The 17,321-nt window shown below is 40.3% G+C and overlaps 1 protein-coding gene across 6 annotated transcripts in view; it reads left to right on the forward strand.

Moving 5' to 3' along the window:
* Nucleotides 1-249: 249 nt before the first annotated feature.
* The window catches only part of spats2 (spermatogenesis associated serine rich 2), a 95,510-nt gene continuing 78,438 nt past the window's right edge, over nt 250-17,321 (forward strand). For 2 of the 6 annotated variants that reach the window (XM_068024481.1, XM_068024478.1), the window contains exons 1-2: nt 477-675; nt 1,191-1,388. Coding sequence is in view for 4 of the 6 variants with exons in the window: in XM_068024478.1 (XP_067880579.1) it covers nt 1,364-1,388 (25 nt within the window). In the remaining 2 variants the exon portion in view is untranslated. Of the gene's footprint in view, nt 310-476; nt 676-1,190; nt 1,389-4,243; nt 4,675-7,225; nt 7,364-17,321 lie in introns of those variants that run through there. The other 4 variants (XM_068024482.1, XM_068024480.1, XM_068024477.1 and 1 more) reach the window with 4 other exon arrangements.

Raw genomic sequence — 17,321 nt, forward strand, 5'->3', positions numbered from 1 at the left:
CTGAGGATAACAATGATCTTTAATAATCTATGTATATTTCTAATAAGTATGCTTTTAAAAAAGTGTTTCCCTCAAAAGAAGAAAAAAACTTTACTCCCCAACGTTAATTTGATCCATTAGCTAATCTGAGTTTGACTACAGAATGTTCCAGAACAATTAATAGAACTGAACATTCTGGAACTTTCCAGATCCCCGGGGCAACTAAAGAGTTACTTGCTCCGGAGCTATATTGAAGACTCTCCATTTTACTCACTGATGTTTTATAGGTGTAATACCAACTAAAGAAAACTTGTCAAGCAGTAATTTAAGGTTGGGTTACATTCGACTTAAGTTCGGTTGTACTAAGCTTTGTTTTGTCGGCATCTTCAGTCGCGTTCATTTATCTCGCCCATTCTGAGTTGCCGAGCGGCTTTCGGAATCGCTCGGGTTTTTCCGTCGGCGGGTCGCCTCGGCCGGAAGTGACGTGTTGGGAGTGAGCGGCGTAGCCGAGTTGCTGAGAGTTTTGTTGCGAGTCCCATTCTGAGAAGTGTTGGTGTTGACGCCGTCGTTTCTTTTGAAGGAGGTTCACTCCTACCCCTTTATAGTCCAAATTAAAATAATTATTTATTACTGCTTCTTTAGCCCAAAGTATTAGAAAGTCACCAGGTGGGGAAGACGTGCGAAAGAAATTGCGAGGCGAGTTTCCCTGAAAAGCTCGGGTTGCTTCTCTCAGGCTGCAAGACCAGTCCTGTTGAGATCAGGCTGGCCACCTGGCTGTTTTAATTAAGTAGAGAGGGGATTGAGAAAGAGAGGACAAAGGCTTTATTTATTATTATTACTACTACTGGATCGCTCTAGTCTGGAAAATAAAGTAGGCGAAGAAGGGAAGCCTGGCGACTGACTGGAAGCTTCATTTGTTGTTTGGGGGGGGGAAATTGTGAAACAAAAAGACTGATCACTGGGCCCTTTGCAGAATCGCCCCCATGAAAAGAAAGAGCTTTGTGACAGAAAGCCCCCCCGACCCCGATAACTAGACTCGTCTATCCAGATTTTTATTTAAAAGATATTGGGTCTGTTTGATTCCTTTGTACGTTTTGAAGTCTCATCGCAAGAAAACGGTAGACGGGGGAGTGATCACTAATCCTGTAAGATTTCTGACAGCCTGAGGTGGACTGACCAAAATAATCATATTAATTATTGTCGATTTGTAGTGATTCCAAGACGAGTTCCAGGAACACTGCTGAGAGGGAGAGACCTGTTAACGGAAACTACATCTGCTTGGAGAAGTGAAAAAGAGGGTGATTACTGAACTCCTGTTTATTTAGTCGAACTCGGTGGCTGCACACCTAAAACTTGCTTTTTTAAAAAATAAAAGAAAACGGACATGGCTAAAAAGCAAAATCAAAAGGGTGAGTGAAAATCAATGAAAGACTTGCATTTCTCGAGTACTAATTTGCTTTTCTGCGGCTTTAATGCCCCAAACTGCAAACATTTTAACCTGCAGTAGGTTTGCCTCTTAATACTGATCGTTTTGTCATAAATCAATTTTTCAAAACAATCTTTATTGTCACACGGTTTTAGTATTATGAAAAGGGCTGCTTTCCAACAGAAATGAGTTTAGATTATTTCAGAAGTAGGGCTTTTTGAATTTGCCCCATTCAAAGCAGCATTAGTGAATTCTGGCAAACTGATTTTCCAGTTGCATAAGCTTGGTAGGGAAAGAGGAGTGGAAGTGGGAGTACGTTACAAACAATGGAAAGTAATTTTTAGGGTGAAATTTGTAGGCCAATTAGACATGCATTCAAAGTTATAGTGAATTTTAATCATCCAAAAATAGACTGCAATAATATTTGTAGTGAGAAGAGAGGGGCTTTTTTGCCCTGTGTTCAAAACTGTTTTCTCACTTGCTAGGTACCTATTCCTAAAAGAAAGGAAGTACTAGCTGTTCTGGATAAAGAAAGAGAAAGAATGGGAAAGATATGGAAAACAGTAGCCAATATGATTAGGTTCAATATAATAGACAAGGAAAAATTAAAGTCCAAGACAAGGGTTGGTGAATGGAAGATGGCAAATTAAAATGAACTAGAAAGGGACCTTTGCCCAAGGGAAAAATGGCAGGTAGACCCATTGATCAATATATTTAAGCAGAAGATGGAAAGTGCAAATCAAGTACGTTCCAGAAAGGGGAAAAAGTGTTCTGAAGGATGGGGTTAAATGGCTGAATCGGGAGATAAGATCAAATTTGAAACTTTAAAAGAATCATTTAGTGTCAACAAAGTAATAAAAATGAAAGGACGAATATAAAGCATATGTAGGAAAACTACAGAGAGACTAGAAAAGCTAATGAGTTAGAGAAAATTAGCAAGCAAAATGAGCAAAGAAAGGTTTTCTATCGACACAGTCATAAGACAATGGTCAATGTAGCGGTCGGACTGCTAAGAGTTAAGTGAAGCAGTGGGAGAGACACTATAGCTCTTTGCCTCACTTTTCACATGGGAGGTGGATATTGAAACCAGAGGTCATCGAAGTGGTTATTCAGTGAGAAATGGCATTAAAGAAGTTACTGAAACTTAAGGTAGAAAAATCACTTGGAACCTGACTGGAAGTAATAGGGTCAGTTAATCATTGGTAAACTACTAGAGGCTCTCTTAGCTGCCACTGAAGGGCCCATCGTCTCGCGCACACGTGTTTTTTTTTAAAAAGCTATCCTTCCTGCCGGGAGTCCCAGAACCCTGGTGTGCTACTTCACCATACAAGCATGTGTCAACTTTCCCTCAGGGCAGAGTGAGGCCCATTACTGTGAGAGCTGTTGAGTTTGAATTTTAACAAAAAAAATGAATTGGTGGGTGTGTGACCTGAAGTGCTGGAATGTTTGTGATCATGTTGAGGGACTGAGGTATCAGAAAATGTAGTTATGCTTTCTCCTACTCCTGGTGCAGGGGGGAGTTGGGCATATGAGACAGAACCCAGAAGTTCTTGTAAAGAGAGACTTGGATTGAAGTGCTGCTGCAGTTGCTGTCTTGTATCATTGTTACCAGTTATTTCATACATAGTTGGAACTTTGTCTGGATAAAGTTGAAGATCCTGTTATCTGATACTTGAGTGAGTCTTCAAAACTGGCATCCAAAGAATTGACACTGCGATAGGAGCCTACATAAGCCACGACCACAATGACAGGTGGCTTCAATGGTTTTTGCACTTCATGCCAGCACAGATGATACTCTGGTCTGGAATATGTGTTCCCAAGAAAATTGGAGGTTTTGTTTAAGGCTGTCTTGTTTACATATGTTTTTTTCCTCCACCCTCTATTTCTATTTTGGAGGGAAGCGATTGTATTGTTCTATCACTTCTTCCTCTGCCATTTTCTTTTTCATTACTTTTGGGCACAAAATTATAGCTTTAAACGTGAATGGATCACTTATGGTGTAGCTCATGAAGAATCAGGGGTTACTTTGTGGCAATGAAAGGGGAATGGTCCACGTTGCTACTGAAAGGATGTGGAAAAACTGAAAAATGAGCCAGTGAAGGAAGTGTTTTTATTGGTTCCTAACAATTTTGGTTGCATGTGTGACAAACGTGTCAGATGTCTGGCATATTTGTCATGGTATTTGTCATTGATTACTGTAAATATACTCTTTGTATTGACGTTCATTTGCCTGTTTAGTGTTAAATAAATTTGACAATTGGTTTATAGCCTGAGCCACACTTGGTGTATATTATTCTGTCTTCCACTGTCAGCTTGTGTGGTGACACGTGATATATTCCAATAAGCTGGAGTAGAGAGGCAAGAGTTCTGTTGGATATCTGGGTCTTTCTATATTTATCTAGCTATTGGGGAGGTAAAAGTACACTCTGGCTGGCTCATAAGGAATATGTGGTCCACTTGCAGGAGTGGTCAGTGATGCTGAACTCTAATATTAGTGTAAAAGTCTCATGTATGACAGGTAAGTAAATACATCTGTGCAACATGCTCTAATTGCATAAACAGTCTCTTGAATATAATTGGTTTCCTGAAAGTCACTGCAGATAATGTGCATACTTTTGATGTTTTAATGAAAAAGAAACACCTGCAGTTATCTTCACGTTTCTAATAATGGTTTCCTAGCTTGAAGTGCTCTTGTTTCTCATTGCTGGACAGGAGATGGGGCTTACAAACGGCAAGTCCTGGTGTGCTTTCTGAAAGGGTAGTCTTTTATGTGAGGTAGGCAGCTTTAAGCTGCATTCTGTGGATGGCAGTGCATAGATTGCTTGTGCAATGTCACGCTGGCGTATTCTAGTTTGGTATCTGGTTGAGCTTCTTCACTCATAGCTCAGTGAAACTCATGAACTTAAGCCTCAACTTTCTCAGGAAGGCATGGATCACTGACAGAAAACATTGTTAGACATTTCAAACACTGTAAATGTTTACACAGTTTGTGAATTTTTTTGACGTTTATTGGAATACTCCAAGTGGAAGACAAAATATCCTGTGGCACTGCTTACAGAAAAAAAAAGTTAAGAAACTGAGTATGGTGTTTTCCTCATCTGCAAGTAAATATATTTGCTCCCTTCACGTAACAGGGATTTATTGATGTAACTAACAGCCAGCTCTAGAAATAAACCCTTGTATTTAGTTACATTGTGTTTCCTGTCAGTTATCTCCTGAGTTCATGGTGCACTTTGCTTTGAGGTTTTTGAATGCGCAAAGAATTCAAGGTTAGTTCTACTTTTGACATTTCAAAGTGTGACGGATTCTCCAAATATTTTTAGTATACTAATAGAATAATTATTAATTGCAGATCTCTTGTAACATCACTCAGCATTGAACTGGGTATTGTGTTTAAGGAACTTGCAGAATATTTATTAACAGCAGATGGACAGTCATACTTTCTGTTCCAGCTGAGTTAACCTCACCAAAATTTGTGTACCCCTGGCTTTTGTTAACTTGATATTTGTATGGCAAGTATTCTGCAATTAAAAATCACAGCTTATCTGTATCTAATTGATTTATCCACCGAACAAACATGATTAAAAATTAGTCTAGTGATTCCATTTGTAAAGTTCTGCAGATTGTTAGAATAGCAGTTTTCTTGTATAATACAGTTTATAGATATCTTAAAAACAAATTTAAAAAAAAAGTAGTTTGGTGCTTTTCCAAGGAGTAAATTGTACACGTTTCAAGTGTTTCTGGAACTGTACACTTTGTAAACATCTTTTTAAGCTCTTGAATCTCTGCTGTATACTTATTTTTGCGGTCAGGAAAAATCTTGCCTTCTATCTTTAAACAATAAGTTTGAAGACTGTAAAACATATGGTGATTTATTGTGGTTACCAACCCTGTTTTACTTGGTACTTAACATAATTTATAAATTAGAATTGCTGCCTATGCTAGTTATGGGAAAACCTGATGAAAGTTCTAACAATTGCTCTGTTCTAATGACCCTCCAAAAGATAGACGCAGTTGAAACCGAGCAAGTTGATTTGAAAATTCTAGATCCTGACGGTAATAGAAATTAGGTCCTGTGGTGTTTTAAAAGTACCTGTCAACTTTCAAGTATTGTGCAGTAAAATCTTTTGGGAAGTTTGTTTGCAGAAAATGGCTACTACTGCTTTTCAATTAACTCTGCGGGTCTCACGATTTATTAAGTGCATTTTGTTGGTTGTGGCCGCAAAACAGACCCTGAACCGTTCAAATTTAGAAATCTTGCCAACAGTCTACTCAAAATCAGCTAATCTGTGTACTTGGGTTGATTTCAGAAGGCAGTTAATAGATCAGTTGGTGACTTAGTAACTCATTAATCAACTTCATTTTTAAGGTACTGAATTTTACTTGCCTATTAGTAGAATTTTGCTCTACAAAAATAAGAGCTGCTTGTATAAAATGTGAACCAGCCGCTCAAGATATTCTTGGCTCTGTTCATTGAGCTTCTGGAAGAATTCCTGCAAGGGAAATTAGACTTTTTTTTTGACGCAGCAAGTTATGATGATCTGGAATGTACTGCCAGAAGAGTTGGTGGAAGCAGATTCAATAGTTTTTCAAAAGGGAATTGAATATATTCTTGAAAAGGAGAAATTTGCAGGGCTGTGGGGAAAGAGCAGGGGAGTGGGACTAATTGAATAGATTTATCAAAGAGCTGGCATAGATATGGGTTGAATGGCCTCTTTTGCTGCACTGAAGTGTCAGCCTAGATTATGTTCTCCAGTCTCTGGAGTTGGATTTGCAGCTATAACTTTCTAAATCGGGCAAGAGTGCTGCCATTGTGCTAAAACTGTTCAGGTTCCATTAGGGGTATTCTTCCAGTCGCATATTCAGGTAGCTAAAGATATTGCAGCTGTTGCAATGAGCTTCACCATGACCTACCAGTTATAACACCTCCATTTAGGATAAGTTTTTCAGCTTCCAAATGTTTCCCTCCTAAACTATAAATCTGTGTATGTGAAGTAATAATCCAAAATTTGGCAAAAAAAAAAGTCACTCTGTCAGTACAGGTAAAATCTATGCTGTAGGTAACACATAGCAATTTAGCAATAGTACTCTGTAGTCTGGGAGCACTTGCAAACCTACCTCTCCTTCATCCATGGTCGCATAAAACTTGCTTCTGGGTCTGAAGTCGTGTGTTCAAGGTCTCCCTGGCTGTGGGATATTGATGGAGATCGGATACAATGCTGTCCTATCTCCGGTTCTCAGCAGAGAAGGTAAGTGAATCCTTTAAAGGATGTGGAGGTGTCCCAAATTGTCAAATACCCTTGGGATGTTCCAAGGCGCCTTACAACCATGTAGGTACTTTTGAAGTGTGGTCACTTGTAATGTGAGGAAAACCAGTTATGTTTAAACATGGATTAAATAAGGTTAAATGGTAAATTCTGGGTGGTTTGCACTTCAAAGGGGAGACATTTCCCTTTGTTGTGAAATAGGTTCTTAAAATATGTTAAATGTAAGTAACTAGAGCTGTGTTGCGATTATGTTAAAGATATGTTACTTTGTCAGTTGATCCCTGACATTCAAAGTCGAATCAGGAGTTGCTTATAGGAGTTTTGTTGATGAGTAATGTCTGATGTAAATGTATTTCCATGTTAACAATGATTGGGCCATATGGCTGAAAGTAACCAAGTAATGGGTTCCAGGCTGTGGGTGTTTACTTTACTTTTCATTAGGATTTATTCGTAATACTAAATTTCAATATTTTGAGAATGTATCGTATAGTTTCTTTCACAATTGATGGTCTCCATCAAAGGACATAGCCCTAAAACAAACTTGTCTCCACAGTTCAGTTGACCATATTCTGGCCATACGGGTAAGAAGTGCTCTATAACAACCTGTGTTGCATACACTCCCAGGAACGGAGACGTCACAGAACAAAAAGGTGTTGCTGCCTTCTTCAGTTAAAAATCAATGTTGATGAAGGTAACCCCTCGTAGATTGTTTCTGGATCCTGTATATGTTTATTACAGAACTGTACAATAGACCGACGTATGTTCCTGTAAATTAAGTATAGGTTCAGTTGTTTAATTTGCACTAAAAAGATCTAGTATTCAGTATTTTCTGGCTTTTAGATTGGAAAAGATGTGAGAATACTATGTGAATTCAGTGCAGAGTATTACTGCTAAATAGAATAATTGTCCTGGGCTAAGCAACCTAATACACACGCTACTGTATTCGGGACATGACTCACTCATGGGTAGTCTGGTACAACCATTAGAACAGAAGCGGTGTTTAAAAAGCTTGAATGTAGCAATTGGGTCTTGTAGTATTTATGGAGCAAGTGAAAGTGCCATTGAAACAATAACGTCAGTGGCTTTTTCTTGTTTCTATGGAAAATTGCCTGGCATTTATTTGACAAATGCTAACCGTAATGTGTTTGAAATCAGGTGCTGCCTGTATGAGGAAGCACAGACCCACATCCCATCATTGCCTAGTACAAGTTTCCTGAGAGGGGTCTTTAGCTGAGATTTGGTCCTTGACAAAATATTAGTGAGCAATACTGAATTCTGCTAACCTGTCCCAGTAACACATTTGATTCATCCTGGCAGCCTGATGTAAGAAAGCACTACAAAGAACCTTCTTGAGCTTTAGAGTAAATCTCCTCTTAGTTGTGGAGGAACAGGGAAAATTGTTTTCTGATTCTCTATATCTGGTGTCATGCAAATTGCATATGGGACGGGTAGCGTTTGCTTTTACTGGACAAAGCAAGTATTTTCTACCTTTTGCCCCAGGGAAAGGGGAAAGGTGTTTTTTTTTTTGCAGGCATTTGGCAGTAGTGCCAGTGAAAGTTTCAAGCAGACAGGATAGCGCAGGAACTTTGGCAATAGCACCATGTTCACTTCCTCAGTTTGCTGCATTTGCGATATCAAATCCAGCAATTGCTGTTAGCTTATTGTTAAGAACATTGCCCAGTTTAGCACAAACACAGACCGACCAGAAGGTCCCAACTTAATCCCCAGTCTGTTCTGAGTTAGCTGATCTCAGTTGAGATGCCACAATTGTCTTCACCTCTTCATGGAGGAGAAAAATTATCTGGAGTTCCTGCTCCTGATTGCAATCCAGCAGCTGCTGCTGGCAAGTGCGTGTGGATGTTCAGTGAGGACAGGATCAGGCTCCTGTGATATCCCTATGATAAAATAACCACTGGCACTCATGATATTTAAGCTCACACTCACTACTTGGGTGAAATAAGTACAGATGACGAGCACCTGTAGAAACAGGAAACGTCCCACCAACAAGTTAACACTTTCAGAGAAGATGGGAAAGGAATTTTAAAAAAAGTAGTTTTGTATGCAAGTTATTTATGCTTTGTACTTCATGCATGGCATCTTCACTTTTTACAAGCCAGGAGAAGTTCCAGACATCCCACAAACATTTTAGGAGATTTTTTCATCCAGCATGTTTGTTTTGTGGGGTTACAGCAGTTATGATTCCAAATATAATGTTGCTTGAGCCATTGGCTTTCATGTTCAATGTATTTTGTTTTGGAAGCATTCAGGTATGTCTGCCAATGGAGTTACTGTCTTGCTGTGCTTTCCCCGTGCCCCCAAGCTGGAAGCTGTACTGCTGTTTGCCTAATGGTGCATTTTGCTTACAGGCACATTTTAAGTTCTTGTACTTGGTAGTTAATGTTACTGATTATAGCTATTGGAAGTAAAGGAAGATAGTGTTTTTAAACAAATCTGGGTTATTTCATGAGAGTTTGTATTATATTTATGCTTTGTATATTTTAGGATTTTGAAAGGGATGCACCAGTAGAAAATCCCAGAAAATTGCCCCTACTTGTCTTAGTTGATGTGTGCCCTAAGTCTACCTCTATTCTTCAGTAACATCATTTTGTAGGTGTGGGAATCACCTTGCATATGTATGTTGATACCCGGCTCTACACTTATACCACGTTCAACTCGGCACCACTGTTCTGTATGATATTGTGTTGTATATGAGCTAGAAAGCCCTCCAATGTACTATCTGTAAGACTGAAGCCGTGCCATTCAGCTACCATCAAAAACTCTGCCTCCAAATCCATCCCCTTGCTGAATCTGATGCAAGTTTTGGTAGCATTTAAATCCCACATTTAAGCCTGTTACTGCAAGATAGATAAATTATTTGACAGACTTGCTAATAGTCCCACAATGCATTACAGCTGTGTCATTCAAAACACTTCTTCCATGCATTGTTGTGGTATTACTGCAGACACAGAACAATGCATGACTGACTGGTGAATGTTGGAAAAGTTTTTCTGCCTTCTGTGTGCATTTGTTTAAAAAAAATTAAATTGAACAAAAAAGTAAAGTGAGCATGATTAAAACAGAAAATGCATGACTGCAATCTTATTGGATAGTATTAATCCAATGAATGCTGACATTGTTCATTAGTTGCTCTGAATGTTTATCTTGTATATGTTTATCTTATTTTCAAATAACTAAAGTTGCAATTTGTTTGTAAAGTTTGCTAAGTACAGTTTCATTTTTCAAGATGAGACTGTACATCAGCTTCCTCCACCCCGTTGATATTTTTTGTCTGATCACTTGCTAATTAGAAGTTACAAAACCACCGCATTGTTTCCTGTACTTGAAATGCAAAGTATTTGTGATCAAAGTCCCTGGAAGATATTATTAGCATGGTGCTTACCCTTCCTATCTATGTTGGATTTGTAAATTCTTTGAAACTGCATAATTTTGAATTTGCTAATTTTGAAAGAATGTAAGTGCAGTGATGTCTTCCAGATGTAATTGCTCTACACTTCACACTTTGATATAATGAAGGCTGCCGAAACAGGATCCCCACGACCTTCAGCTGAGAGAATCATTGCATCCTCCTCATTGAACACAATCCCCTCTCTTTTTCTCAATGCACCTTTTGGGTTTCCGTCCCACAGGAAGAGAAAGACAAACAAATGTCAGGCAAATGAGCCCTACTGCATTTCCGAATAGATCAAGAATAGTGTTGACAGAGAATTAAAAGTTGCTAAATAAAGCTTTCAGGTGTCTCTCTTGGCTCAGTGGTGGTACACCTCTGAGCCAGAAGGTTGTGTGTTCAAGTCCCACTCGAAAGACTTGAGCAAGTAATCTAGGCTGACATTTTAGTGCAGTACTGAGGAAGTGCTGCACGAATCAGAGGTGCCATCTCTTGGGTGACATTAAACTGAGGCCCTGTCTACCCTCTCGGGTGAATATAAAAGATCCTATGGCACTTTTTTGAAGAGCAGAGGAGTTGACCCTAGTGTTCTGGGGGATATTTATCCCTTAACCAACATCACTAAAGCAGATTATCTGGTCATTATCTCACTGCTGTTTGTGGGACCTTGATTTGCGCAAATTTTTTAATTTTTAAAATTTTTTTATTTAGAGATACAGCACTGAAACAGGCCCTTCGGCCCACCGAGTCTGTGCCGACCAAGAACCACACATTTATACTAACCCTACAGTAATCCCATATTCCCTACCACCTACCTACACTAGGGGCAATTTACAATGGCCAATTTACCTATCACCTGCAGGTCTTTGGCTGTGGGAGGAAATCTGAGCACCCGGAGAAAACCCACGCGGTCACAGGGAGAACTTGCAAACTCCCATTACAGCGTTTCTGGACATGCACAGTACATCATTGGTTGTAAAGCGCTTTGGGACATCTTGGGTTGCATGAGGCGCTATATAAATACAAGACTTTTTATTGTAGGGTAGATAATGATTGGGGTTTATAAATATTCAGCATATAGAGTAGTTTGACAACAAAATGATTATTATGGAGTCTAGTGCTAGAATGTATTTTTTTTTTCCCCCATTGAAAACTGAGGAAAGTAATTTTCCACTTCAATAGTCCAGTCCAGTTTGAATTGTGCTAGATGTGGGAGATTGCCTCCTTGTTGCAGACTAACGTTTCCATGAAGTATATGCTTCTAGGGTCGGTCACTTTTTTTTTTCTTTTTTTTTTAGTGTAGAGGGAGCTTTACTCTGTATCTAACCCCCCGTTTTTTTTTTCTGTATCTAACCACGTTTTTTTTTAAGGTGACCTTTATACCCCAGGCCCCTTTTATATATTTTTTTATATGTCGAGGGGGCCTTTATTCCTCAGGCCCTCATTATATATTTTTTTATATGTCGAGGGGGCCTTTATTCCTCAGGCCCCCTTTATATACATACTTATATTTTTAAAATAACTTTATTAAAACCAGATAAATAAACAAAAAACTCAAATTAAAATGCCATTCTCGGCGTCGACAATGCACTCCAGTCCCTGCGGTGCCCACCGGTCGCGGAAGGCCTCAAGCGTACCGGCGGACACCGCATGCTCCTTTTCCAGGGACACCCGGGCGCGAACGTAACCGCGGCAGAGGGGCAGGCAATCGGGGAGGACGGACCCCCCGACGGCCCGCAACCTGGACCTGTGAATTGCCACCTTGGCCAGGCCCAGGAGCAGACCGACGAGGAGATCCTCCTCCCGGCCCAAGCCCTCGGTCACTGTAGGCACTGTAACGGGCTGTATACTGGGAGGCCGTGACAGCAGCTGAATTGCCATATGTGTGCTACTATATTGTATCTTTTTTTAATTAAACAACATTTTACCAAATGTGCTGAAGAAACTTATTTGAGGCTTGGCTAAATTACAGACATTTTGAGTAGTCATGAAAGTGAAGGTTTTGAATGATCTGGCATTTTAGTTTTCACTTTATTACATCCTTGTCGCTTTTGGAAAACCATCTGCGACACATTGTGTTGAAATTAAAAGCAGAAATTGTCAGTTTAATTCAATTTTGATTTTTTTTTAAAGCTGCTTTTTTTGTTTTGATAGAATTCAGATTTGCTATTTTTGCCCATATTTTTCCATGCAGCAAGCCTTGGACAACTTTCAGGCTTGGGCTGATAAGTGGCAAGTAACATGCACGCCACACAAGTGCCAGGCAATGACCATCTCCAACAAGAGAGAATCTAACCATCTCCCCATGATATTCAATGACATTACCATCACTGAATCCCCTACCTTCAACATCCTGGAGGTTGCCATTGACCAGAAACTGAACTGGAGTAGCCATATAAATACTGTGGCTACAAGAGCAGGTCAGAGGCTAGGAATCCTGCGGTGCGTAACTCATCTCCTGACTCCCCAAAGCCTGTCCATCATCTACAAGGCACAAGTCGGGAGTGTGATGGAATACTCTCCACTTGCCTGGATGAATGCGGCTCCAACAACACTCAAAAAGCTCGACACCATCCAGGACAAAGCAGCCTGCTTGATTGGCATCCCATTCGCCACCTTCAACATTCACTCCCTCCACCACTGGCGCACAGTGTACCATCTACAAGATGCACTGCAGCATTCTCTATGGCTCCTTCGACAGCACCTTCCAGACCCACAACCTTTGCCACCTAGAAGGACAAGCAGATGCATGAGAACACCGCCACCTGCAAGCTGCTTTCCCAAGTCACACACCATCCTGACTTGGATCTATATCGTCACTCCTTCACTGTCATTGGGTCAAAATCCTGGAACTCCCTCCCTAACAGCACTGTGGGTGTACCAACACCACGTGGACTGCATCGGTTTAAGAAGGCGGCTCACCACCACCTCCAGGGCAATTAGGGATGGGCAATAAATGCTGGCATAGCCAGTAACGCTCGCATCCCACGAGTGATTTAAAAACAAAAACTGTTAGCAGGTCGAGTATCCTATGCAGCTTGTTTTTCGCAAGCACATGTTTATGGTTTGCAATCTATCATGAAAGCTGTTCAGAAATAGAAACTATGGATGTCTGGTAAAGGTCTCAATGTGTGAAATAATGGTGGTTTTACTGATTATGCTGCTAGAGGCAGTTGGTTTATTGGGTAGTTTCCAGGGTGGCTGGAATGGAAGTGGAATAATGGTTGAACCATGCAGAGGAAAAAATTGTAGTTGATTTAAGCGAGCTTCGGAGTTTTGGGATGATCTTACTTACTACTTCTGGTCAAATTCCTCCCAAATATTTTGTGGCGTGATTGTGGCATGGAAACGGGCAAGTGACTGAAATGGCAGCCTCTCATGTATGATGCACAGGTACAACAAATGGTCCAAAATAGGTGGTGATCTCTAGCATATTTTTTTTTTTCTAGAGATACAGCAATGAAACAGGCCCTTCGGCCCACCGAGTCTGTGCCGACCATCAACCACCCATTTATACTAATCCTACATTAATCCCATTACCCTCTCACATTCCCACCTTCCCTTAATTCCCCTACCACCTACCTACTAGGGGCAATTTATAATGGCCAATTTACCTATCAACCTGCAAGTCTTTGGCTGTGGGAGGAAACCGGAAGCACACGGAGAAAACCCACGCGGTCACAGGGAGAACTTCCAAACTCTGCACAGGCAGTACCCAGAACTGAACCCAGGTCCCTGGAGCTGTGAGGCTGTGGTGCTAGCCACTGCGCTGTGTGGCCAATTAGATTGGATTAAAGTTGTCTAAAGGAAGCAATTTTAAATGAGATGGATTTTTTGTTCTTTTACTTGCCTGAAGATGGGCTTTCTTTTCAAAGTGTGTTCTCATACTCTAAGCATTTGAATGGTCTACTTAGTGTTTTGCGGTCCTTGTGTTATTTCACTGCCCATTTATGGAATTTTTGGGAAGTGGCGTGAGCTGTTTCAAGTGATGAGTGGAACTGTGTGCTGATTCCTATTGCTCACTGTAATTAATCTGGCCACTTGTTGCTGCAAATTAACCTGTGTATTTCAACAATGGCTGCTGTGTGGTTTTTATATAACAACTCTGATCTTCTGTGTGACTGGTTCATCTCAAGTCTGACAGCAACCTGTAAATGTAAGGTGGAATAGCAGCTGATGTTCCCTGTCTTGGCTCATACATCAGTGGCAATTGGACAAGGTACCAGAGGGCTGCTGGTGCCTGTGAAATCAGACCTTGTTTTTTTTTTAAATCTGTCTCTTGAGGAAAAGGGAGAAATTGTCACAAAAAAAATTGGGGAATTTACAATTTGTAGGGATTTGAGGAAGGTGCTTTCATTCTTGAATATTCCCCTTGGCCTTTTATTTATCTCCTGGCGACATCCAAAGAGAAGACTATTGTCATATTTTTAGTGGTTTAAATAGCCTGCTGTTTGTGCTCTGCTGGAAAAGACCAAATAGGATTGTAATCTAGAGGGTCCAACTCCAGCTGGCTATCATTGAATTTAACGAGGATCAGCATTTATCCTGTGTCATTCTGGTACTCACGTAAAAAAGTTTAGAAAAGCCCAAGATTTGTCTCCTTGCCAAGGTTGGTGACAATTGACTGTAAGCGAGCTCACCAGATAAAGTATCTAAATGGGACTTTCCTGACAAGGAGGTTTGATGTGATCATTCCCCTGGTCTGAACCTTTTTCTGTAGCAAAATGGTAAATATTAGCAAATTGTTTTTCTCTGATTTTTCTGGAGAAGTACTTCAGATTGAAAGTTCTATCTCTCCTCCCCAGTGTATTGTTTCTCAGATGTATAGTTCTTGAGCACCTGTATCAGCAGACAGTGGGTTTGTTACTGCAATTTCACCCTCTGTCACATCAAGGTGACTATTTGATTTTGTTGCTTTCAAGCATTTGGACTGTAAATGTTAACTTTGTGTTTGCAGACCTGCAATAGCTCCAAGGCATGGAAATTGCCATTCTCATTCTGGGGTGTTGAAAGATAGCAAATGCTTCCTGTTCGGAATACTACTTAGCCACACATAACTCTAACCCAGATTTTATTACTCCTAAATGTGTTGATATAGCTGGAATTTATACTAGAGATCACACCACATCCGAGACCCAAATTACCTAACTCGAGACTAAACGTTTGTCTTAAAAAGACTTGTGGTTTGATAATACAGGTGATGCCACTTGTTCATGGTGCTAGTGTCCAGAAAGTCTTTCTGCTTGGAAACTTTTAAATTATCCATCAGGGTTCAACTAAATTTGGGAGGTAGCCCATTTCATTGTTCAATGCTTATTTTTAGTTCCTATAAATAGTTTTTTGTGGCTGTGTAATTAAATACGACTGTCATTTCATTTTAACTCCATAAAAATAGGAGTTGATATATTTTGGCATTACAGTGGAACAGCAGTTACCACGCATCCAATCCTGCTGCTCATATTTTGTCCTACAAGAGTCACATCCATACCATTCTCTGTTTGAAGCAGGCTTGGTGTTCCTTGAGTCTAGTGTGTAGGCTGCAGCTTTTTTCTCCGATGTAGACGAGTCCACAGTCACATGGTATGCTGTAAATTCCTGGTTTGTTGTGCGATGGTTTCTTGTCTTTGTGGGTGGGTGTCACAGTGAATGGAGCAAGATAGCCATCGTCAAGCATGCTCAACTCAATAACCACTGCATCGAATGGTCCAATTGCAACCTCATCTCATCTATTACACACTGGCATACGAGATGCATCAGGGAGGTTATGGAGATCTATCAACACCACACTGTCTCCCAAGACAGTGGCCTGCCCATCAGTGATATCTGGCTACCCCTACTCGGGAAACACATCACCACCTGCTCTGCAGCCGACATACCCCGACAAGGACAATATTATGTCTCGACTTACCACGAGATACAATAGCTGACTAATCAGCAAGAACAGCATGTACCGACCAATCACGGAACACAGTTAGCTGGCCAAAAGCAACAAGAACATGTAATGAACTATTAACAGTAAGATCGCACCCACGTTCCCATTCTCCACCACATATAAACCCACTGTTTCTGCCGTTCAGTTATTTCTGCAGAATACACTGCTCGAAACGTCAAGGCCTGCCAGTTCTTCTAAGAACTTTTTTTTTCAAGAAAAGCAACTGCTCTTTTCAGAGCAAATACACATGGTATAAAACTGTAAAATCATCATGCTCAACATTACAGCTCTCCATGAAAAGCTTCAAACAGCTTTCAATTTTGAATCGTCGCCGTGTGTTAAAATAGTCTAGTGGAAATTTTGGAAAGTCGCAGGGACTGAATACAACTGCTGCAAGTTAGGAGTGCCATTGTTTACCGAGGTGTGAAGCTGGGCTTGATTCCTTCGAAAAGTTGCTTAACCTTTTCAAACAGGAAAATATTTTTGAAACTTGAACATCTACTGTTCAATTGTTGTTCCAGAGGCCACATAGATGTTTTGTATAAATCTGACTCCATTAACATTTGGAGCTTTCCATGGTATTCCATTTACAACGTTTCATCTCAAAAAATGTGCCTTGTGATCATTTTTCAATTTACCAAGGGTCAAGAGAAGAGTGCTTTGGTACATGCTGAGGTCGTGAAAGGAGCTATGTAAATGTTGGTCCTTTTAAGTTGCGCAGTGAAGGGGCTTTTGGAGCTACAAATTCAGAATAATCAAATGCCTCAACAAAAAAAACCTTGAAAATGGAGACTCTGATATTCTGGTGTGTTTTGCAATGACCCAAGTATGCAAGCTGTACACCTTGTATTAGATGTGGATATCTGAATTTATCTGAGTGAAGGAGTCTCCACAAAGTTCACACAGCTATGGTTCTGCCAAACTCCTTAATAAAAACATATGCTTGTTCCAAGATCCCGGTCAGACTTTTCTTATAGATTAAAAATTGTTTTTGTGTGTGCATTTGAGAGAGACCTCGATACAAGTTTGGAAACAAAATCAGAATATTTCAACCCAAAATTGGGGTACAGGAAACCATGAAGAATTGTAGGGAATATGCAGGAAAATGTTGTACTTGCTTATTTACCTTGCATGCCTAACCATCTCAACACTAGTAGCTGCAGTTTGTATGGCATAGAGGTACAATAGTGGCTGTTTAAAAATATCACTTCACTCTGAAAAAGGGAAATGACAGACCGCAGCTGTAATCCCCACAAAATTATGGTTTGTCATTTCTGGGTGCATAGTGGTGGGTTGGTGGTGGTGGAGGGG

The sequence above is a fragment of the Heterodontus francisci genome, chromosome X (assembly GCF_036365525.1).
Source record: "Heterodontus francisci isolate sHetFra1 chromosome X, sHetFra1.hap1, whole genome shotgun sequence".
NCBI classification, from domain to species: domain Eukaryota; kingdom Metazoa; phylum Chordata; class Chondrichthyes; order Heterodontiformes; family Heterodontidae; genus Heterodontus; species Heterodontus francisci.